General features: G+C 42.0%; 1 protein-coding gene across 1 annotated transcript in view; it reads right to left on the minus strand.

Moving 5' to 3' along the window:
- TDRD12 (tudor domain containing 12) overlaps positions 1 to 21,844 on the minus strand; it is a 101,109-nt gene that overhangs the window by 55,871 nt on the left and 23,394 nt on the right. The window contains exons 9-15 of the mRNA XM_073603895.1: positions 15,132 to 15,162; positions 13,452 to 13,517; positions 11,028 to 11,085; positions 9,643 to 9,747; positions 7,274 to 7,462; positions 3,171 to 3,327; positions 2,859 to 2,986 (exon numbers count right to left, since the gene is read on the minus strand). Of these exons, the coding sequence (XP_073459996.1) occupies positions 2,859 to 2,986; positions 3,171 to 3,327; positions 7,274 to 7,462; positions 9,643 to 9,747; positions 11,028 to 11,085; positions 13,452 to 13,517; positions 15,132 to 15,162 (734 nt within the window). The remainder of the gene's footprint in view (positions 1 to 2,858; positions 2,987 to 3,170; positions 3,328 to 7,273; positions 7,463 to 9,642; positions 9,748 to 11,027; positions 11,086 to 13,451; positions 13,518 to 15,131; positions 15,163 to 21,844) is intronic.

Here is a 21,844-nt window from a genome sequence, read left to right on the forward strand (position 1 = left end):
TGGTCCACCTGTAGAGGTCTTACCCTCCCCCCTCCCTCTTTGCTAGACAGAAATAAAGTTCTCTGGCAGTCCCAGACCTCCGTAAATATCATTTCGCAACTCACTTGACCAGATTCATTGACTGGAATCGTCATCAATCCACTAAACTGTGGACAGACTCAGTGTGACACACCTTTGAACAGAGCACCCTGGTGCCATAACGTATTGCCCAGAGACGTAAAGAATCATCCCCTGATAGGCATGACCACGTGCACCTGCTCATCTCTTTTTACACGTTATCGCCTTACGTCACTCGACTCCCCGCTCCGTCCGATACTGGGGACACCCGAGTTTACTCCAGGATACACGGACCCCATCTTTCGCTCTCTGAGAAACTTAGGTTATTTCCAAGCCTCTCATTTTTTTCTAAATGGCAAGTGGCTTACCACATCTGAACTCATGAACCCAGATGGCCAGTTCCAACTAGATTATTGGAGAGCCTTTCAACCATTTCCTTAAATCATTGCCCCCTCCCAGAAATTTTGACAAAACCCTGACCACTTATGAAACTTACTGTTCTGAAGAGGGTGCTATGCCCCATGCCTTGTCTGCTACATATCAATTGCTGATTACACCCCCTGATGACCTACGACTTCACTGCCTAGAGGCGTGGGAACGGGACTTGCAATATACCTTCACAACACGCCAGAAACAAAACATCATCCACTTCACACATAGATCCTCCTTATGCAAAAAAATGCAGGAGACTAACTATAAACTGGCCACTAGATGGTACAATACCCCTGCAAAATTGCATAAGATATTTCCGTCTTCCTCGGACCGCTGCTGGTGATGTCAGAGTGATAAAAGGAACAATTCTCCACATCTTTTGGTCCTGCCCCATTTTAGAGCAGTTCTGGAAGACCATCCAACGTACGTTACAGAGGTTCACTGAACGACCCATTTTGGCTGATCCAGCCTTTTTCCTACTCCATGCCTCCCACTTATCCAGCAAAGTATACAAAAAAAATCACTGACTTGCCACTTATTGGATGCCGCCAAAGCGTGCATTCCTTTATTGTGGAAGTCCACACAAGCTCCAACAGTTAACATGTGGGTTAGAAAGGTGGAGGACATCAAACAAATGGAAGATCTTGTCCTTACGAACCGACACCAAAACGAATGGTATACCAAGACATGGACCAGGTGGAATATGTTTATTTTCTTGGACGAGGGTAGGATGCTCCTAGGAAGTGGTACACCTGTCTAGAATAGCCCCCTTGATGGTTGGAGAGGGTGGTTATTGTAGTATAACTGTATTTCTTGATACCCGCGGTTTGGGTGGCGTGCGTTCACTGCCTCCATGCGTCTCCTCTCCCTATCTGTCCTTATTCCCCCCTTGCCCTGGCTACCTCCCTTTCCTCCCTCTGTATCCAGCCCCTTCTGTCTCCACCCCCCCTCCCTCTTGCTAGCCCTCCCTTTCTTGATTTCCTTCTACCTTGTTCTCCATCTTTTCCTCTCCTTTCTTCTTGAACTCTCTATCGTTACTCTTAATATGAAAACGGAAAATAGATGGGGCTGGCTCTATTCAAATGTATAACACTACAATATAAGGTTTCTTTAATATGCACGGATGTGTTAAAATAATTGAAATGTTGGAAATAATGATACCATGCTCTGTTAGAGGCTGCGACCTCAAATGTTTCCATATTTTTGATACTGTTCTGAGCCTTAACCTCTCTGGAATTTGAATAAAGATTATATTTGAAAAAAAAAAAAAAGAAATAAAGTTCTCCATTAAGCAAGGAGCATGAGTTTGCGGCTTGGAGAGCTTCAGCTCTGACTTAACAGAAGGCGTCAAACATCTACAGTAAAGCCACTGCTTTCACAGACAGCAAGGGTTCTTCTTTGCAGCATGACTGGCTGGGAACAAGTTTTTCTGCACAGCAGGTAAAGAAAAACGATGCACCCAAATAGTATTTTGCAGATCTAACCTAAAAGTTCAGCTGGGCTTTAAAGCAGAACTAAACCCTTGAATCCTTTTCTAGCCAAACACAGTGCAATCTTTGCTTCTATTTAGATCTACTGGAGCTGTGATGCGGCCCATGTGATCAGCTATGACATTGGCCATTTGAGAGCTTGAAAGTTTGGTTGAGAGAGCCGACATAAAACCACTGACAACATTGACAATAATCACTAGAGGTGCACCTTGAATGCAACGGTCTGGGAAACCATAACATTGGTGGATTTAGTTCCACTTTAGGTTATATGAATCAAAGAGTTACAAAGAGCACCAACACAGGATGGAACTGTGGGAGCCTAAAGTAGCGCAGTGCCATGTCCTAAACATTAATTGATTGAAAAAAGAAAGTTGTAAAAAATGGACTTTCCAGGCACCAATCATAGAAAAATAAACAATACATTTTTTATTAACAATTAATACAAAATGATAAAAGCCATTTAAAATACTGCAAACTAATTGCAAAAGCAACTAAACCTCTCCAATATGTATATTGAATGTCAAAAACCAAGCCATATAGGACATGTATAGGACATGTATGACTAAAGTAAGTAATACCATGCCTATGAGCTTATTGTGAATGGTATTACTTACTTTAGTCATACATGTCCTATATGGCTTGGTTTTTGACATTTAATATCCATATTGGGGAGGTTTAGTTGCTATTGCAATTAGTTTGCAGTATTTTAAATGTCTTTTATCGTTTTGTATTAATTGTTAATAAAAAATTATTGTTTATTTTTCTATGATTGGTGCCTGGAAAGTCCATTTTTTCAACTTTCTTTTTTCAATCACTTTAAGTTATACCAAACAAGTCCACCCAAACAGTAAGCACCCACGTTCACCAGACCCAGCTTACCTGTGACCTGGCTTTAGCAAAGAGCACATCCACTTCATCCAGGACCAGATGGCAGAGCCGCAGAAGAAGTAGCCCATGGTGCTCCATACACCTCAACAAGCAGTGTGGAGTTGTGACAACCAAGCAATCTTGACATACAGAAATAAAATAATTACATCATTGCCCGAAGTATAAATTCACTAAGAGTGTGATTACATTCAGAAAATCATTATCTTTCTAATTAGAAGGGTTTTAGTGTGTTCTGGAAGGTATCCAACTAAAGTCCAGAACAATTCAACCACAGAAGGATTTGTAGATGTGAATTGAACTCACGTGGTTTCCTCAAGTTGAGGCCTTCAATTTCTTCCTTCGACTGCCCCACCAGCACCAGCATGGGGTTTACCAGCTGGACACATTTGCTGTAATCCATGAGAAGATTGTATACTGTGTGACACTTGTCCCATGAAGAGCACAATACGATTGCATGTGGCTGAAAGACAACATTATGACCATTACAATGGAACAATGCCTCCAAAGCATAGCTAATGAAAAGAAGAACCTGACAGGGAATACTCTCTATGGGTGTGCCACATCCCAATAAGTCAAAGAAAGAAAAAATTCCCCGAAGGCGGGACTTTGAAGGCACTACCACAGTGTAAAAAAATATAATTTTATTTGCAAAAAAATCATATAAAAAAGACAATGATAAACAGTAATGATACACATGAACAACAATATGAATACAATAGAACGTCTATGAAAATGAGTGTAGCTCCCCGAATCGACGCGTTTCAGAATTTTTTCCCTTCTTCAGGGTTCATACATAGGAAATTACATTTAAAATGCGTTGACAATGCATAAGTATCCACATGATTAAAAACAGAAATAATGCAGCTTCACGTCTGGCTTCTCGCAGCTATCCACTTAAGATCTAATTAGAACCCCCTGGGCTGTATGGAAAAAAGTATCCCCCCCCCCAGAAGGGAAAAAAAGCCCAAGATGGCGCTGAAAGCGCTGTGTCCTGCACCCAGGCACAGCGCTTGTGTGTGTACTGGGGCCCGGAGTGTGAAGGAACTAGACGTAAAGATGCAAAAATATATTGGTGGGTAGTCTGGTAGGTGTGGACATCGGTACGTAGTATTCAAAGCAGGACGGTTTGAGGCACATCCTGTGATTTCCAAACCAGACCGTCTTAGTCCCAGCCCCAAGGCATAGCTAAGGACGCTGCTTCCACAGACACAAGCACAAAAAATTGCCTTAAAGCCAAATCTGCCATAAAAAAATAGGATTTTTTTTACTCACCGTAAAATCCTTTTCTAGGAGTGCATTGAGGTACGCAGGAAATCTTTAACCTTCAGATGATACTGCTGCCTACAGGATTTGACTGTAGGCTAGCCCAGGATAACCATTCCGTACTACCAGCATGCCTCAGTTCTGTATCCAAGCAGTACTGAGAGCATGATTAGGAACACAGAAGAGGGGGACATGTGTCCCTTAATAAACTCCAAAAAAAATTATTTTACACTGGGAACAAAAATGGAAATTTTGACTTATGTGTACACTCCATATCAGAGTACAGTACAGGACACAGGATATGTATCCATAGACCATGGGTTATATATGCTGCTACCTTCAGGTGGTTGGACGCTGGCAAAAGCTTTTCTGGGAATGCCCAATCTGTGAATAGTAGGAATCTTCACACTGGTAGAACCTTCTGCCTATTAAGGCAATTGTTTGATTATTTTGTATTGAAGACTGAGGTCTTCCTTGTGCTGTGCGCATAGAAGTTGTTTTGATTTTGCACAGGGTTGTCTTGATAAAAATAATTGTCGATGTGATAACAATAGATATACATGTGGTTGAGAGGCATACATGAAGGTGTGAAGATCACTTGTTCTTTAGTATTGTACAGTCACATTAGAGGTCATTGGATCCCGATGAACCTATATCTCCGGTGAAACGCGTAGATCCATTACACCTGTCTATGACTATAAGTTGTGAAGCTCTAACACCTTCAAGTTGTAATGTGATATGTTTTACCTTTTTTGATGAGAAACTGGCATGAATATATTCTCTTTATCTTTTATGATGTTTTTAAATGTGTAATAAAGGGTTTTTATTTTTAATTGAACAAGGTATTTCCTGGAAGACACATTTAAAGTTCCATTGTATGTGTCTCACTGCATCTGAATGCTCAGGTTGACAGAAGATAGACAGTCGAATGTATTGTATCTTAAAGTGGAAGTCCAGGCTAAAACTAAAATCCCTACATCTATAGCCACTAACATTCTAACACTAACCTCTCTAGCCCTGAAAAGAAAAAATCTGTATACATACCTTTTTGAAGCCGCACATACCCGATCTCCAGCGGCGGAAGCTCTGATGCCACTCTGGAGGCGGGTGCAGAGGACACGTCCGACAACGAAAGCCCCATAGTAACTCTACGGGTGAGGTCACTTCCCATTTATTTCACAGCCGCTGTCGGGCGTGTCCTCTGCAGAACTTCCACCACTGGAGATCGGGTCAGATCAGCTTCAGAAAAGGTATATATACAGATTTCTTTCTTTTCGGGGCTAGAGAGGTTAGTGTTAGAATGTTGGTGGCTATAGATGCAGGGATTTAAATTTTAGCCTGGACTTCCACTTTAAGCCCCCGTTCACAGCGGTGCGACTTGTCATGTGAATTGACAGTTCCAAACCGCATGACAAATCGCACCCCATTGCTGGTAATGCAACTGTTCATGTCGCAGGGATTATGAAAAAGGTCCTTGCACTACTTTTTGTCAATTTCATTGAGACCTGCATAGACTTCTGTTACATGAAGTTGCAAGCTGCAATGAAATCGGCGGTGCAAATCGCACTGATGTGCAGCTTTGAAATTGCGCTGCAGTAGCAGAAGTAGAGGATTAAAGGAGTTGCATCAAGATAAAACACCTTCTGTATGTAGCAGCAGCCCTAGCACCCCCTAATACTCACCTGAGCCCCATCTCTATCCACAAGTCCCTCGGCTGTCTGGGACTCTCCCTCCTGATTAGGACATTGGCTCCCGCGGCTGTCAGTCAGACAATCAGGAGAGAGAGGGGGCAGGGCTGAATGGCAGCTCCGCGTCTGAATGGACACACAGAGCTGCAGCTCGGCTCGGGTGCCCCCATAGCAAGCTGCTTACTGTGGGGGAACTCAACAGAAGGGAGAAGTCAGGTCCAAAACCACTGCAACAGTGCAAAACCACTGCTACAGAGCAGGTAAGTATAACATGTTTGTTATTTAAAAACGAGACTTTACAATCACTTTAAATGCAAGATAGAGATGGGAAGACCAGACAGAGTAATAAATAGGAAGAGAAAAAATAAAGTTGGGAAAGAGAGAGAAGGTGAGAGAGAAAGATAAGAAACTGAGTGATGCAAAGAGGAGAGAGAGACAGGAAGAGGAAAGACACATAGGGGCTGATTTACTAAAAATGAAGAGATCAAAATCAGGTGCAGTTCTGCATAGAATCAGCTTCAAGTTTTTTTTTGTCAAAGCTTAAAGCGATATTAAAGTGTGTGTGTGTATGTGTATGTGTATGTATATATATATATATATATATATATATATATATATATATATATATATATATATATATATATATAATTTTTTTTTTTTTTTTTAATAACACATGTTATACTTACCTGCTCTATGCAATGGTTTTGCACAGAGCAACCCGGATCCTCCTTATTGTCGGGCCCTCCCTCCTGCTGCGTTCCCCCACAGCAAGCAGCCTGCTCTGGGGCACCCAAGCAGGCGCACTCCCGAGCCCTGGCTCTGTGTCCATTTACACACACAGCCATGGCTCGGCTTCGCCCTCTTTATCTCCTGATTGGCTCACTGGCTGTGATTGACAACAGCGAGAGCCAGTGGCTCCTTCTGTTGCCAATCAGGAGTGCGAGTCCCCGGAGAGCCAAGGCTCTAGTGGACATCCCTGGATCGAGAGGGGGCTCAAGTAAGTATTGGGGGGCTGCTGCATACAGAAAGTTTTTTACCTTCATGCATAGAATGCATGAAGGTAAAAAAGCTTGTGCCTTTACAACCATTTAAATTGAACAAGCTGGGAGTTAGAAGCTGATTGGCTACAATGCACAGCTACACCATATTTTGCACTCTTCGTTTTTAGCAAATCAACCTCATAGGGACTGCAAAAAAAGGAGAGATATAGGAGAAGAGGAGAGCAATAGGAGAAAAGGGGACAGGAAAAAGATATGAAGAGAAAGGCGGGAAAGTGGAGAGAGGCAGATAGGTGGGAGGAGGAAAGCTATATAAGCATATATATATATATATATATACATACATACATTCTATACGTTGCTGTGTATTTGATCAAACATTTTGATGTGTGTATATATACAGTATGTCTGCAGGAGGAGACTGCAAAAGCTATTAAGAGAGCATGCACATTCTTACCCCGTGTTTTCCTGGCAGTACTTTGTAAACCGCTGATGCACAGTTAAGGTAAGTCAGAAGAGGCGGAATATAATACATGGGGTTTGAGCAATCAGGAGTGATGACAATTGTGTCAGATCCTTCAGCGATCGGAGCCCAGCAGTATGATTCTGTCAAGTTGGGTCCGCTGTAGCCAGTAGCCATCAGCCTCTGGAAAACATACAAGTCTAATATAGTTGCATGCTCTTTGTAAGATTCCAAGTGGGCTGTCCCTACCTGTCCACTATTTTTATTATCATTCTGATTATTTTTTTCCCATTTCGTTTTCATTTAGAAAGCCATTACACAAGTGTACAAAGACATTTTTTTTCTCAATGCTATATAATGATACCTCCATCAACAAAGTAACAGGGTCTGAATCTCTTTCACCATACCAGGACTGTAATAAATCCTTCATCTTCCTGGCAAAGAGTGTACCCCCATCACCATGGTAATGTGCCAGTCTCCCCATTTCTACAACAACAGTACTGTGGTTCTGGCTAAGAAACCCTTAGCCCCCATGGCAGCAAGGGACAGTCTCTCCATCTCAATGCCAACAGGGCAGATTCCTCAGTTGCCACCTTCACCCTTGCAACTGACCAGACCCTTCCCACACCGTGGCAATATGAGGTCAATCCTTCCATCACAATGGCAACTTCAAAATGACCATAACCCTTTTCACTTCAACAGGGCCATAACCATCACATGAATAACAATACTGATCAAGAGCGAGCATTGTCTGTAGGTACTAAAGTGGTCAGCTGCAAAAGAGAAACATAAGCATAAATCCAATGTATCATTCCTATAAATCTTACATAGAACTTAAAACATCATATTAGGGGTCGACTGATTATCAGAGCAGCCAATTATTAGGGGCCAATATTCACATTTTTCAAATAATCGGTATCGGTCAGCTGACCTCCTCCCCCTGTCCCCTACGTGGCGCTCGCTGCAGTCTCTGCCAATCTTTGTCAGCAGAGCGGCGGGCAGCAGAGAGATTATATCATCTCTCACTCCTTGCATCACCTCTGTTCCACCCCTACAACAGGGCCGCCAAGGCTGCTCCCGGCAGAGCTGCAGGTGAGCAGAGAAATAGTTACACATCATCTCTCACCGCCCACATGTGGAAGTTAACCCACTCGGACGCCTCTGGGGAGACGCTGCCAGAAATTGTCTAAGTAGTGACACGCTGCGTCTGGGTGGCAGGTAAGAGTGGTAAGAGACATGCTGCATCTGGTGGCAGGTAACAGTGGTAAGAGACATGCTGCATCTGGTGGCAGGTGACGGTGATTTACAAAATATCAGCACCTGATATCGGCTGGAAAGGCGGTCGAAAAATCAGTATCGCCCCTGAAAAAAAGGTATTGGTCCACCCCTACATCATATATGTGTATTGAGCAGTTTGCTTTTAAAGCAAATTGTTGAGCTTTTTGGCTCAGTTCACACCTATGCAGCTTTTGATCGTTTCTGCCGTGCTTTTTGCTGTGTGTTTTCCATTTATGCACGCGTGTACTCGTGTTTTTTATGCTTTTTTTTGCCCAAGCTGTTGTTGGGAAGATTAAATAAGGCAACATGTAAATCATAGCAAAATCGCAAAACAAAAACGCACTACATGCTTTTCTGCAGCTTCTCCATTGAAGTCTATTGAACCGAAAAAGCAAAAAAAAAAAAAAAAAGCACCGTTTTGTGTTTAAAAAAGACCCTGACGCCTTCCAAAGATGCAGCAGCTGAAAAAAGCATAGATGTAGACGTTTCCTATACCATGTTAAATAAGCTGCAGTGCTTTTCAGCAAAAAGCACCACAATAGTATACGTGTGAACAGAGTCTTAGGCCTCATGCACACTGTGGTTTCTTGTAAATGCTTTTTCTCCTGACAGGAAAAAAATCTGCGTTTTTAACTCACCTAAGCTGCATTTTTTTCAAACCAGTTTAGATGAGTTTAACCGTTTAGCAGTGTTTGGAGTTTATTTAATTGGCCAGAATTTTAATTCATTCTGGCCATTAAAAGAAACGCTTAAGTGCTAAACACGCCATGCGTTTAGGCGCATTTAACAGCGTGTTTTGTGGTCAAAATTCCATCCCCTGAACGTGATTTTAGGGTGTTCAGAAAACTACCTCTAAACTCCCCTGCTACTAAACTGCTAAAAATGTCCATTTGTGCATGACACAGGATAACATTAGGGGAAATTCAAGGGCAAAAAAAAATAAATAAATAAAATGCCTAAAGTCACAAAAAACTTGAGTTCAACAGAAGTAGTGTGCATGAAGTCTAAACTTAAAGGATCGCATTCAGGAATGCCCATACATTTTTACATAGATACAGTTATACATCCATTTACAATGGTCTTACCTTTTTGATACCAGAACAAAGAAGAGCAGATTCCAAGGTGTGATAGGCCGTTAAGGTTTTGCTGACAAATACTGCTTCCTGGAGTTTTCTAACAGCCTTTGGCTGCTAAGAAATCAAATACAGGTGAACATGTTAGAATCATATATATGTTCCCACTCCTGGTACATGCATCACCTCATTTATTGTTTGCTACAATCATCATAAAATGTTCAAGTTTACTTATAAAATATTTTATTTGCCCTTTATTGAGCTTTACTTCTGCTGTCTTAGGGCTTTAAAGTGTTACTAAACACAAAACAGTAGAATCAGTCTGTATATGCAGTAAAGCATGCTTGTTATACTCACTGTGGAACTTAAGGGGTTAGTTCACTGCATTGTGTAAAACGACTGCTTGGTCCTGTCTTCTCTGATCCTCCCCTTCTTCCACTGACTCCAGAACATGTCCGGATAAGACAGGGTTAGTGGAGTCAGTCTGCACATGCTCAGATTGGTATGTATTTCTAGAGAGTTGTTTTTTTTGGTTGAGTGCATGTGATTAGCACATGGCCAATCAACACAGTCCAGAGGTTCAGGGGTCATGGATACTGATAGGACAGCTCAGCGCCGTATGAAAACTCCTCCTACAAGCTTTACCAGGAACTGATAGAAGTCACAAGACTGCTATTTACTGCTGATAAAGGTATTTAGCAGTTTGTTTACTAAAATAATTGGATTTCCATGTTCTGTGTACTGTGGGAGACCAGATATAGTAAATGCAGGGTCCTGGGTTTAGTAACACTTTAAGCCCCGGTGGTTAGAAGTCATCTGAAGTCATACTGTTTACTCTGCCAGTTACTCGACCTCGCAATGACTATAGAATAACTTAAAGGGGTTGTAAAGGTTCGTGTTTTTTCACTTTAATGCATCCTATGCATTAAGGTGAAAAAACACCTGTCAGTGACCGGCACCCCAGTCCCCCCGTTTTACTTACCTGAACCCTCAAACTTGTCCCACGGGGACACGCTCTCTGGTCTGGTCCCCCGCACAGCTGCTCTGTAAGCTGCAACTGGCTCCGGTAGCACTTTAGCCTCCTAAACGTATCATACGGGTTAATGCTCCTTTTATTGTACATGACGACGCCAAGGTTCTGCCCACCACCCAAAGCACCGGGTGGAATGGGAGATTCTTGGCTGAAGCACAGATTTGGGTAAGTGAAACTGCCTCTTCTGCAATCCCCTAGATATAACAAGCAATTAACCCTTGAAGTATGGGTGACCCCACTGCAAGGGTACACTTTTTTATTCCTGGAGTTGGGCTTTAAGAAAAATGATGAGAGAGTGAAAGCATGCAGTAGTGTCAGCATCCAGGATTTACATTATAAATAAGGACAGTAAAGATATACACACCTCGTCAGTCTCTTCTTCTGATAGCTGTGCTGGATTCGGATTTAAGAAATGAAGTAACCTGAAATGAAAAGGAAATGTAAACTGCTGTTAATAGTTTGCAACAGAATTTGCATACATTTGTATAAGAAAGATTCTGTGTGGAAAGCAAATATTTCTGGTATACTTGTACATATAAAATATGGGAACATCCCCATATGTAACCCACCAACAGTTGGACAATTGATGGGACTAGTAATTATTATTTTACCCTATGAAAAAAATCCTCCTTGTCCATTGAGGGATGCAGAAAGGCTTATATCTTCAGGTTATAATTCCGCCTACAGGAAGACACCAGCAAATAAAAAAAACAAAAACAGGATAACCCCTCCTGCCAGCATGCCTCTGCTAGTGACCTAGTGGAATGGAGGTCTCTTTTCAGCTCTGCTGTGCAAGGCCCCTTTCACACCAGCAGACCAATCGGGTCCGCCTGTCCGTTTTTGCAGGTGGACCCGATTGGACCACTCACTGTTCTCTATGGGGCGTCAGCGGACATATGCTCACTGTCATCTGCCGGTGTTCTGCTGAGAAAGTTCCCCTCGGCGGATAAGGACCCCCCTTTACTGCGCAGGCGCAGCGCTTGCGCAGTAGGAGTCGGCGGAAATAGCCAAAGCCGAATAGAAATCAGCTGTACACGGCGCCTGTAATAGGGCCCCTCACGGGCTCGCTTCGCTCACCACGCTTCGGGCACGGCCTCGCTCGCCACTTTTTTAATTCTCCCTCTAGGTCCACTTGGATGGTGGGTCTTCAACCTGGACCCAAGGCGCAGGCGCCGTGTACAGCTGATTGAAGTTTTTCAGCTTCGGCTATTTTCGGCGGCTCCTAGTCTTCGTACTGCGCAAGCGCTGCGCCTGCGCAGTACAAGGGGGGTCCTTATCCGCCGGGGGAACTTTCTCAACAAGACACTGGCATCCGATCTGTTAAACAGACAGATGGGATATGTTTACCATCTGTTCGATGGATCGGATGACAACAGACATGTAGTTTCCATCTGACCACCCCATAGAGGGAGCGGGCTGTGTGGGCGTCTGCTCTGCATAGCGGAGTAGACACGGACCTGTCATCTGCCTGCTCAGCGGGGATCCGTGGAGAGATCCCCCGCTGAGCAGGCAAATCAGCTTGGACGGATTCCGCTTGGGCTGAAAGGGGCCTAAAAGACTAACCTAGTCATTTATTCATTTTTTTTTAATCGAGACTCTTTTTACACTGCTGCTAGAGCGGATCACAACGATTTCAGCTAACCCAGCTTCATCTAAAACCATGGGGAGATTAGAAATCACCTCTACAGGGAATGGCACAGGAGTACACATAGAACCTCAACAGTAAGCACCATCAAGAAACTGGGTCGATTTGGTCACAAAGTTCTGTGTGACTGCAGTAGAGGACCCAACAAGAAGAAAAGGGGCTCAACCCCACCCAGAAGAGCTAAGGAGGACTCCAATGAGTAGGCCTTCTAGTAATAGGTTGACCAAATTCCAGATTACAGATGTCAGGGCATTTGGAGGGCTCAGAGTAAACATCTCCATAACTGTCAGGAGAGAGTTAGCCAAGTCACCCATTGCAGCGGGACTGCCTCCTTTGTGTCTACAAACAGACCTAAGCTCAGGGAACGAGACAAGTCCTCATGTACTCACAAAGCCCAGGCAGCTCGTAGCAGGTGAGGGTCAGATGGCTGGAGTAAACCAAAGTTACTGTAGGCAGGCATTAGGAACAGAAAGGAGATCAGAGTTGTGGCCCTTGGCAAGGTAGGTGGGCAGAAGCAAAGAAATTGCAGTCTGTCACAGTCAGAGCCTCAAAGAGGAGAAACAGGATGAGGAGTTGAATACATTAATGTGGATGAAGGAGTTGATGGCTCAATTAAACAACTGTTCATCACAGTTTGCAGAAATATGGCTCCCTTGGATGATGATTTGTGAAAGTTCTGACTTCACCTAATTAATGAGCTAACAGACCTATTGCTGGATCTCTCAAACCCTTTTTTTAATTAATGGCATCCTCAGACCTCATCCCGATGCTGTCATTTTGTGATATTGGTTTGTTTATGCTTAAGGATCATTTTTATACTTTAGTGCAGGGATATGCAATTAGCGGACCTCCAGCTGTTGCAGAACTACAAGTCTCATGAGGCATAGCAAGACTCTGACAGCCACAAGCATGACACCCAGAGGCAGAGGCATGATGGGACTTGTAGTTTTGCAACAGCTGGAGGTCTGCAAATTGCATATCCCTGCTTTAGTGGATGAAAGGGTTTTATACTTTTTGTGCATATGTCACTGGATTACTCTTTATATTCTATGTTACTCCCTAAAATCTTAATAAAGATATACTTTATAAAAAAAAAAAAAAGAAATACATCAAATACAAAAAATCCTCTGCTGAAGGACTTACTTGGTAAAATTTTGTGCCTGTCTCATGTTGTCGGGAGCCGAGGATGATACATTCCCACTCGGTGTTCTATATAAAAAAACAAAAAACAAACATTCAAAACAGGATTAGACACCTAAAGTATTTGGAATTGAAATCGAATGGAATTGTTTTAATTCACTGGACACAACTGATATGACAGTAAGCAAGCAACAGGACTTGCTAAACCCTGTGTCAGAAAAGATCCCTGGGTCAGGTCGATTGTGTTGCTGGATCTGAAGGAGCCGTGTTTACAGATGTACAGGGCATCCAGAAGGTAGTCACAGCGCTTCAGTTTTTCCAAAATTTTGTTACGTTACAGCCTTATTCCAAAATGGATTCAATTAATTATTTTCCTCAAAATTCTACAAACAATACCCCATAACGATAACGTGAAAGAAGTTTGTTTGAAATCTTTGCAAATTTATTAAAAAAAAAAACGGAAAAAGTCCCATGTACATACGTATTCACAGTCATTGTGCAATATTGGAATTTTGGGATATAAACCTTCGCCCCAGCCTGAGGTCCAGAGCGCTCTGGAGCAGGTTTTCATCAAAGATGTCTCTGTACATTGCTGCATTCATCATTATATGCATTAAGATAAAAAGCTTTCTGCAGCAGCCCCCCCTAATACTTATCTGAGCCCCATCTCTGTCCAGCGATGTCCACAAGTGAATCGGCCATCCAGGACTCTCCCTCCTGATTGGCTGAGGCACAGCAGCGGCGCCACTGGCTCCCGCTGCTGTCAAACTCAGCCAATCAGGAGATAGAGAGAGGATGAGCTGAACCACAGTGTCTGAATGGACACACAGAGCTGCAGCTCGGGTGCCCCCACAGCAAGCTGCTTGCTGTGGGGGCATTCGACAGGGAGGGAGGGGCCAGGAGCTCCAGCCAGGTACCCGAGAAGAGGAGGATCCGAGCTGCTCTGTGCAAAACCACTACACAGAGCATGCAAGTATAACATGTGTGTTATTTTAATAGAAAAAAAAAAACAGAACTTTACAATCACTTTAATGTTTTGACACGATCAGAATCTCTGCACATGCAGCAATCGAAGTCAAGTTATTCCGTTATCATCTTTACAAAGCCATCCATAACTCTGCCCCCAGCTACATCACTAACCTAGTCTTCTGTCCTCCCAAGACCTCCTGCTCTCTAGCTCCCTTGTCACCTCCTCCCCATGCTCGCCTCCAGGATTTCTCCAGAGCTTCTCCTATCCTTTGGTACTCCCTACCCCAATCTGTCCGACTGTCCACTAATCTACCCATCTTTAGAAGATCCCTGAAAACCCTTTTCTTTAAAGAAGCCTATCCTGCTTCTAACACTGTGTTTTACTTTCTCCATCAGCTCATCCCCCCACAGCTATTACCATTTGTATCAATTGACCCTTCCTTTTTAGATTGTAAGCTCTAACGAGCAGAGCTCTCTGATTCCTCTTGTACCAAATTGTAATGTAACTATACTGTCTGCCCTCATGTTATAAAGCGCTGTGCAAACTGTTGGTGCTATATAAAACCTGTATAATAATAATAAATCTGTCCTTATGAGGTCCTCTATTTATATCAGTCTCTACACTTCCTCCACCTTCCTTTGCATGCATATGGAATACTACATACTAACTGCATACATTCTGCTACTTTCAATACAGATAAGACAACTTCTTACCGGATTCTGGCGATGGATTCTTCCTTGATCTCTGTAAAAGACAAATAACGTTATGCTCAAGGTTTCTGAACTTTGATAAAAGAATCCTGTCACACGTATGAGGCAGCCATCAATCTGCCAGGAACTAGGTTTGAGACCTTTAACATGTGCAAATACTGTATATGGATACCCTAGCAATGCCACATAGAGGAGAATTAGACCCTAGCCAAAAAAAAAAAAAAAACACTGTAGCCCAGCCAAGGATTCCCAGTAGGGAAGGGACACAACCCCTTTCACAAAGCACACAGGACTCCAGACTGCAGATGTTGGCACCATTAGCAGACACACTGCAAGCAACCTGTTAGTATAAAGTGAACTGGGGCCACCAGGTACAGATGGACTGTCCCCCCATGTCTAGAATAAGACATGTTGCATTCACAGTGCAGATAGTGAATGTACAAGGTCAGGGTAAGAGGAAAGGCTTCAAATAGTCAGAACAGCTGGTATAAGGGGTGTTCATTGAAGGCAGGTGGTAGAAGTGTTCCAAAATTAATAAGGATAATAAAGTGAAAAATGTGAAAAAAAAGTCCAACTGTGCACCATATACTGATGTGTAAATGTGGACACAATGTCATTAAAATCACAGTCTTTGAATATAAATAGCAAAAGTGTAGAAAATGTAATGGAATCCAAGCAAAACATTTATCATAAAAGGTATGATTTGCCCCAGATGTCAATCCAGCGAAACGCGCAGAACGTGGTTTGGGCATGGCTTTGAGACAATCTTGGAGAGAAAGTGCATTGCAGGCTGGCTGGGTTGAGCAAACTATGGGACCCCCGCTGCAGCGCATGTATCGATCCAGTAGAGGATAGAAGAAAGAGTGAGGGAGCTTTTTGCAGAAGTGCCGTGGATTGATCCAGTGGAGGATAGGGGAAAGAGAGAAAGAGCTTTTGGCAGCAGTGTCGTGGATCGATCCAGTAGAGGATAGGGGAAAGAGAGAAGGAGCTTTTTTCAGCAGTGCCGTGGATCGATCCAGTGGAGGATAGGGGAAGGAGAGGGAGCTTTTTGCAGCAGCGCCATGGATCGATCCAGTGGAGGATAGGGGAAAGAGAGAGGGAGCTTTTTGCAGCAGTGCCGTGGATCGATCCAGTGGAAGATAGGGGAAGGAGAGGGAGCTTTTTGCAGTAGCGCCATGGATCGATCCAGTGGAGGATAGGGGAAAGAGAGAGGGAGCTTTTAGTTAAGTCCATCTGTTTCAGTTTGGAGGATTCATACTAGAGTGCAGTTTAACCTTTCTTATGGGGGTCATCCTCATAAGGTGAAAGTGTGCACGAAGGGGAATAACGGTGAAAGTGTCACTACTGCACATTGTTTTCACTGGAAATAATGAATTTGATTAGCTTTCATCACATTTTCTACACTTTTGCAACTTATAGTCATAGGCTGTGATTTTAATGAGAACATCAGTGCTCCGTCACACATTAACTCCTTCCAGGACAGAGTCAACGGGATAACGGGGAATACTGAAACAGTGGCAAATAAAAAATGAGAGATCTCCCAGTGCCTACTGACCAACTCTTCAGAGACAGGGCAAGCACAGAAAAAATGCCAGCATCTTTGGGCTTGTAAAACTAACCTAAAGCAAAACTTTACCTATAACAACTTAATAAAAAAATAATGCTTTTTAGAAAGGAACATACATTCATAAATAATATTTATGCTACCAAAATTACTGTGTGCTCAGTGCTGTAAATTTCCCCCAGCATTGCTCCCAATTCTTCTTGCTGGAGGTTGCCATTTTGCTGGAGCCCTGAGCAGCAGTAAATTTTTAGGCTGTCAGCAGATCAGTTTGTACATTTTTGGCACAGTAACAAAAAATAGAGAGCAACTGGGCATGTGCAGAGCAGGGTGAGACAGTGTATTACTGGATTTTAAACAGTATAGGCACTTATTTTTAATGTTTTACACAGCTATACCTGCAAAAGGGGCCAACATGAAGTGATCTAACAGGACTTAATTTTCTGACTGAAGTTCCACTTTAATTTGAATTGGGTCTGGAAAGTACCCTATGCAGAGCTCATGGCTGAAAGTCACTTCTAGGCTACTTGCGCTATATGCAGTCCCGCATGGTCTAGATCAGGGATATGGAATTAGTGGACCTCCAGCTGTTGCAGAACTATAAGTCCCACGAGGCATAGCAAGACTCGGACAGCCACAAGCATGATACCCAGAGGCAGAGGCATGATGGGACTTGTAGTTTTGCAACAGCTGGAGGTCCGCTAATTGCATATTCCTGGTCTAGATGCAGTACGGTCCAAAAGCCAGGCTGAGGACAACTGCGTGGTTGGCTTCAAAGCAGAGGGGAAACTTCCAGCAGCAGCATAAAGAGTCTTGATTGAAGAATAAAGTAAAGGAGATAATTGCTAGAAAACTCATAGGTTAGCCTTTACAACAGCAGAACTGCAGAAAAGACATTCATCCTCCTAGGACACTAGCACAAAATGTAAGCATGCTGGTAATAGAAGGGACTATACCCTGTGCTGGCCCGTGGTTTTTTTTCTTGCTTGCAAGTGTCCAATCCTCCTACAGATGGCAGTAAGACCCCAAATCTTTAAAGTATATCTATGGTCATAATGTAAAATCAACCTTTGCAACATCTCCAAAATACGCCCCTTCTTAACCAACAATGCCACAAAGCTTCTAATTCATTACCTGGTCATCTCTCTCCCTGACTACCTCAACTCCCTCTTCATTGGATTTCCTCTCCCATAGGCTATCCCCACTTCAGTCCATCATGAATGCTGCTGCCAGACCCATCCACCTTACCAACCGTTCAGTGTTTGCTACTTCTCTATACCTCTACTGGCTTTCACTAACCCAACATATCAAATTCAAAATACTAACAAAGCTATCTCATCCTCTCATGCCTCCCAATCTGCCCCCAGCTACATCACTAGCCTTGTCTCAAAATCCCCACCAAACCGCTCTCTTCACTCCTCACAAGACCTCATATACTCTCTAGTTCCCTCATCACCTCCTCCCATGCTCGCCACCAGGACTTCCCCAGAGCCTCTCCCATCCTCTGGAATTTCTTTACCTCAAATCAGTCCAACTATCTCCTACTCTATCCACCTTTAGGTGATCCCCGGAAACCCATCTCTTTAGAGAAACCTATCCCGCCTCCGTGTAACAAATCATTTTTCTTATATTCTCCATCATCTCTTTCCCCAGTTATTAGCCTTTGTATCACTTGACCCTCCCTTTTAGATTTTAAGCTCTAAGGAGCAGGGCCTTCTGGTTTCTCTTGTATTAAAACTGTACTGTCTTGTCTATAATGTCACTTTGCAAAGTGCTGCATAAACTGTTGGAGCTATATAAATCCTGTACGGAGGATAAAGTATAGGCACCGCAGGTTGATACACCTTATTACCCTAGTGAAGAGTTATAGAAACCAAAAAAAAAAAGGCATATAAAATCAAACAATGTCCATGGTATAAGAGTGTGTATAGTCCCAAAATGTCAAAGCACCAGGGCGGCTCTTCAGGTGAGCAGAAGCTGGCTCTCTGTACAGTAACAAAATAGCAAAAGAGCAGGGCGCCTCTAAGTGCAGTCTGTTGACAGGATTTTTATTATTAAAAATGCCGATTTGCACTGGTATGCTGAATTGATATTGTGCATCCGGAAAGTATTCACAGCACTTTTTCCACATTTTATTATGTTACAGCCTTATTCCAAAATGGATTAAATTCATTATTTTCCTCAAAATTTTACAAAACAATACCCCATAATGACAACGTGAAAGAAGTCTGTTTAAAATCTTAGCAAATTTATTAAAAATAAATTAAAATAAAAAACGATTGATATGATTTATGTAGGTATTTATGGCCCTCTCCTCCATCTCCCTTTATCCTTCTCTCCCCTCCCAATTTACGCCCCCCCTTTTTTTTTTCTTTCCCCCCCATCCTCCTTTTTCTTTCTGTTCTCCTCCTCTTCTCTTACCATTGCGGAGCATATTTGTCTCATCGCTCTGTTGCTGTTTTGGGCTTCAGAGGTGCTATGATGCACGTGCAGTTATGTGTTAATGTTCTCCCTATAATTTATTGCTATAGAGATCTATTCTGTCTCCCCCTCATCTCTATGATATGGGACTCTGTCATTTGGTTGCTTTTGTTTGAACTGTGGAACGATGGTTGCTTCCCTATTCCCCACAGATGTGGGTTTGTTAATGACGGAAGTCACCATTATTTACTCTACGTTACTGTATGGGCTAGGATATATCAATGTTCCTTTGATATGTTTGTATTCTCTTGTCTTTTTATGACATTATTGTGTCTTTTTATACTTTTAAAATAAATAAGAGATTAAACATAAAAATTTAAGAAAGAAAAGGCAATAGCTAAATCCTACCAGTAGACATCCTTCTTGCACGATCTACGTTGCACAATGCAGGCCAGGGGGACTGAACAACAGCAAATTCTTCCGTGGTCGGCATAGCTAAAGGATCCTGCACTTCTCTAACCGACGGACATGTCTTCTCCTCGCTGTGACCCCTGTGGAGATGTTAATTGTCAAAAGAATTTGAACAACAGAAATATATATATATATATATATATATATATATATATATATATATATATATATATATATATATTTTTTAACAGTGCTATACTTGAGCCTCATAAAAAAAACAATTGAATTCCTCTAAAAAAAGAAATGTGTCTGTTATTTGATTTTATTGCACACTCTGGAGCATGAGGTCAGATAGCAGCTACCAGAACTGAGAAAGCCACCTCTAACAATAAATAAAGCTGGCACAATCACAATAATTTAGCAATGAAAATGTAAATTATTACATAAAGGAAGCTGCAAGTGCATCTCAAAATACAAATTCCAAAAAAAAAAAAAAAAAATACAGCATCTCTCTTACCCTAATTTTTTAACATAAATTTGGCTACTGCTAAGAAAACTCTGCTTTCCTAATTTCATTTTATTAAAAAGTTACTTTTCCTAGCATTCTTTCTGCGTTTTCCCACTGACCTAAGATCCCTCTCTCTTCTTCTGCCTACTTACTGATACACAATGCCCACACCCTGCTGGCCAGGGGACACACCGCTAGATGAGTCCCATAGACCTCTATAGGGCTGTACAGCTCCAGGAGAGAAAGTAGTACAGTACTCGTGACTTTGGATGTAAACAATCCCCAGAGGCCATGGGCTTCAGATCTCGGTAAGTATACATCTGTGGAAGTGGCCGTGTGTAATTGGTTAACGTGTTACTAAACCCACAACAGTTAAATCAGTTTGCATATGAAGTAAAGCATGCTTGTTATACTCACTGTGAAACCTAAGGGGTTAATCTTCTGCATTGTGTGAAAAAGCTATTTGATCCTGTCATCTCTGATCCTCCCCTACTTCCACTGTCCCCAAACCATCTCTTGATAAGACCGAGCCTTTGGAGGCACTCTGCACATGCTCAGTTTGGTGTGTATTGCTAGAGAGATTCCTTTTTTTTTTGGGAGGGTGCATGTGATCAGCACAGGGCCAATCAGCACTGTCCATACAGAGAGTCAGGGGTCCTACACAGCCTCATTGGAGAATAAAAACTCCTCCTACAAGCTTTAACCAGACACTGACAGAAATCACAAGACTGCTATATACTGCTGAGAAAAGGTATTTAGCAGTTATTATTTACTAAATAAATTGTATTTCCATGTTCTGTGTATTGTGGGAGAACAGATATAGTGAATGCAGACTCCTGGGTTTAGTAACACTTTAAGTCAGGGGGAGGGGACAAACAGAATAAGAGCACTTTTTCTGAAAGTGCACTTATTTTTTAACCAATTGCTGACCACACACTGTAGTTTAACTGCTACAGTGTGGGCCAGCTGCACAGTATTACATTCATATATATATATGAATGTAATACTGTGTATATATAATTATATATATATATATATATATATATATATGTATGAATGAGAGAGAGAGAGAGAGAGAGATTGATTTTATATATATCTATAGCTATAGATATATACATATCTCTATATCTAGAGATATATATTTATACACAATTTTGTTTTCCGGGTAGGGGTTTTTTTGGCCGGGACCCACTGATTGCTGGAGCGACTGACAGGAGAGAGCATTGTGTATGTAAACGTCCCGAAGTACATGGGGCTAAAAATAAACCCCTGTGTGTGTGTATATATATATATATATATATATATATATATATATATATATATATATATATATATATATATATATATATATATATATATATATACATATATATATATATACACACACACACACACATATATATATATATTATATATATATAAAATATGGAAAAAAATAGTTTAAACCAAAATAAAACGACGCAGCTCGCAGCAGCTGTATGAAAAACCCATGTGAAATAACATATTAATCATAAATAAATATTCCAGTTAGATATAGCGCTATGTGAATATGAAGCTTTTTGTGCTCTCCCATAAAAGTGTACAAAGGAAATAGTTTCGGATAGACTGGAGATGGTTTAGCACACCTGTTTTTATTGCTGTCTGTGCCCCAGTTAAGGAGATTCACCCTATTTGTCCCGTTTACCATTATCATTGAAAGTAAAAGAAAATCTCAAATTTTGAGTTGTCCCCAGAAAAGTAATAGAGGGAAATTCTCGGGGGAAACTAGTTCTGGTGACCTGGATTCCCATAAGGGATTCCCTTACATTGCAGAGA

This window comes from Aquarana catesbeiana, linkage group LG11 (genome assembly GCF_042186555.1).
Source record: "Aquarana catesbeiana isolate 2022-GZ linkage group LG11, ASM4218655v1, whole genome shotgun sequence".
NCBI lineage: Eukaryota > Metazoa > Chordata > Amphibia > Anura > Ranidae > Aquarana > Aquarana catesbeiana.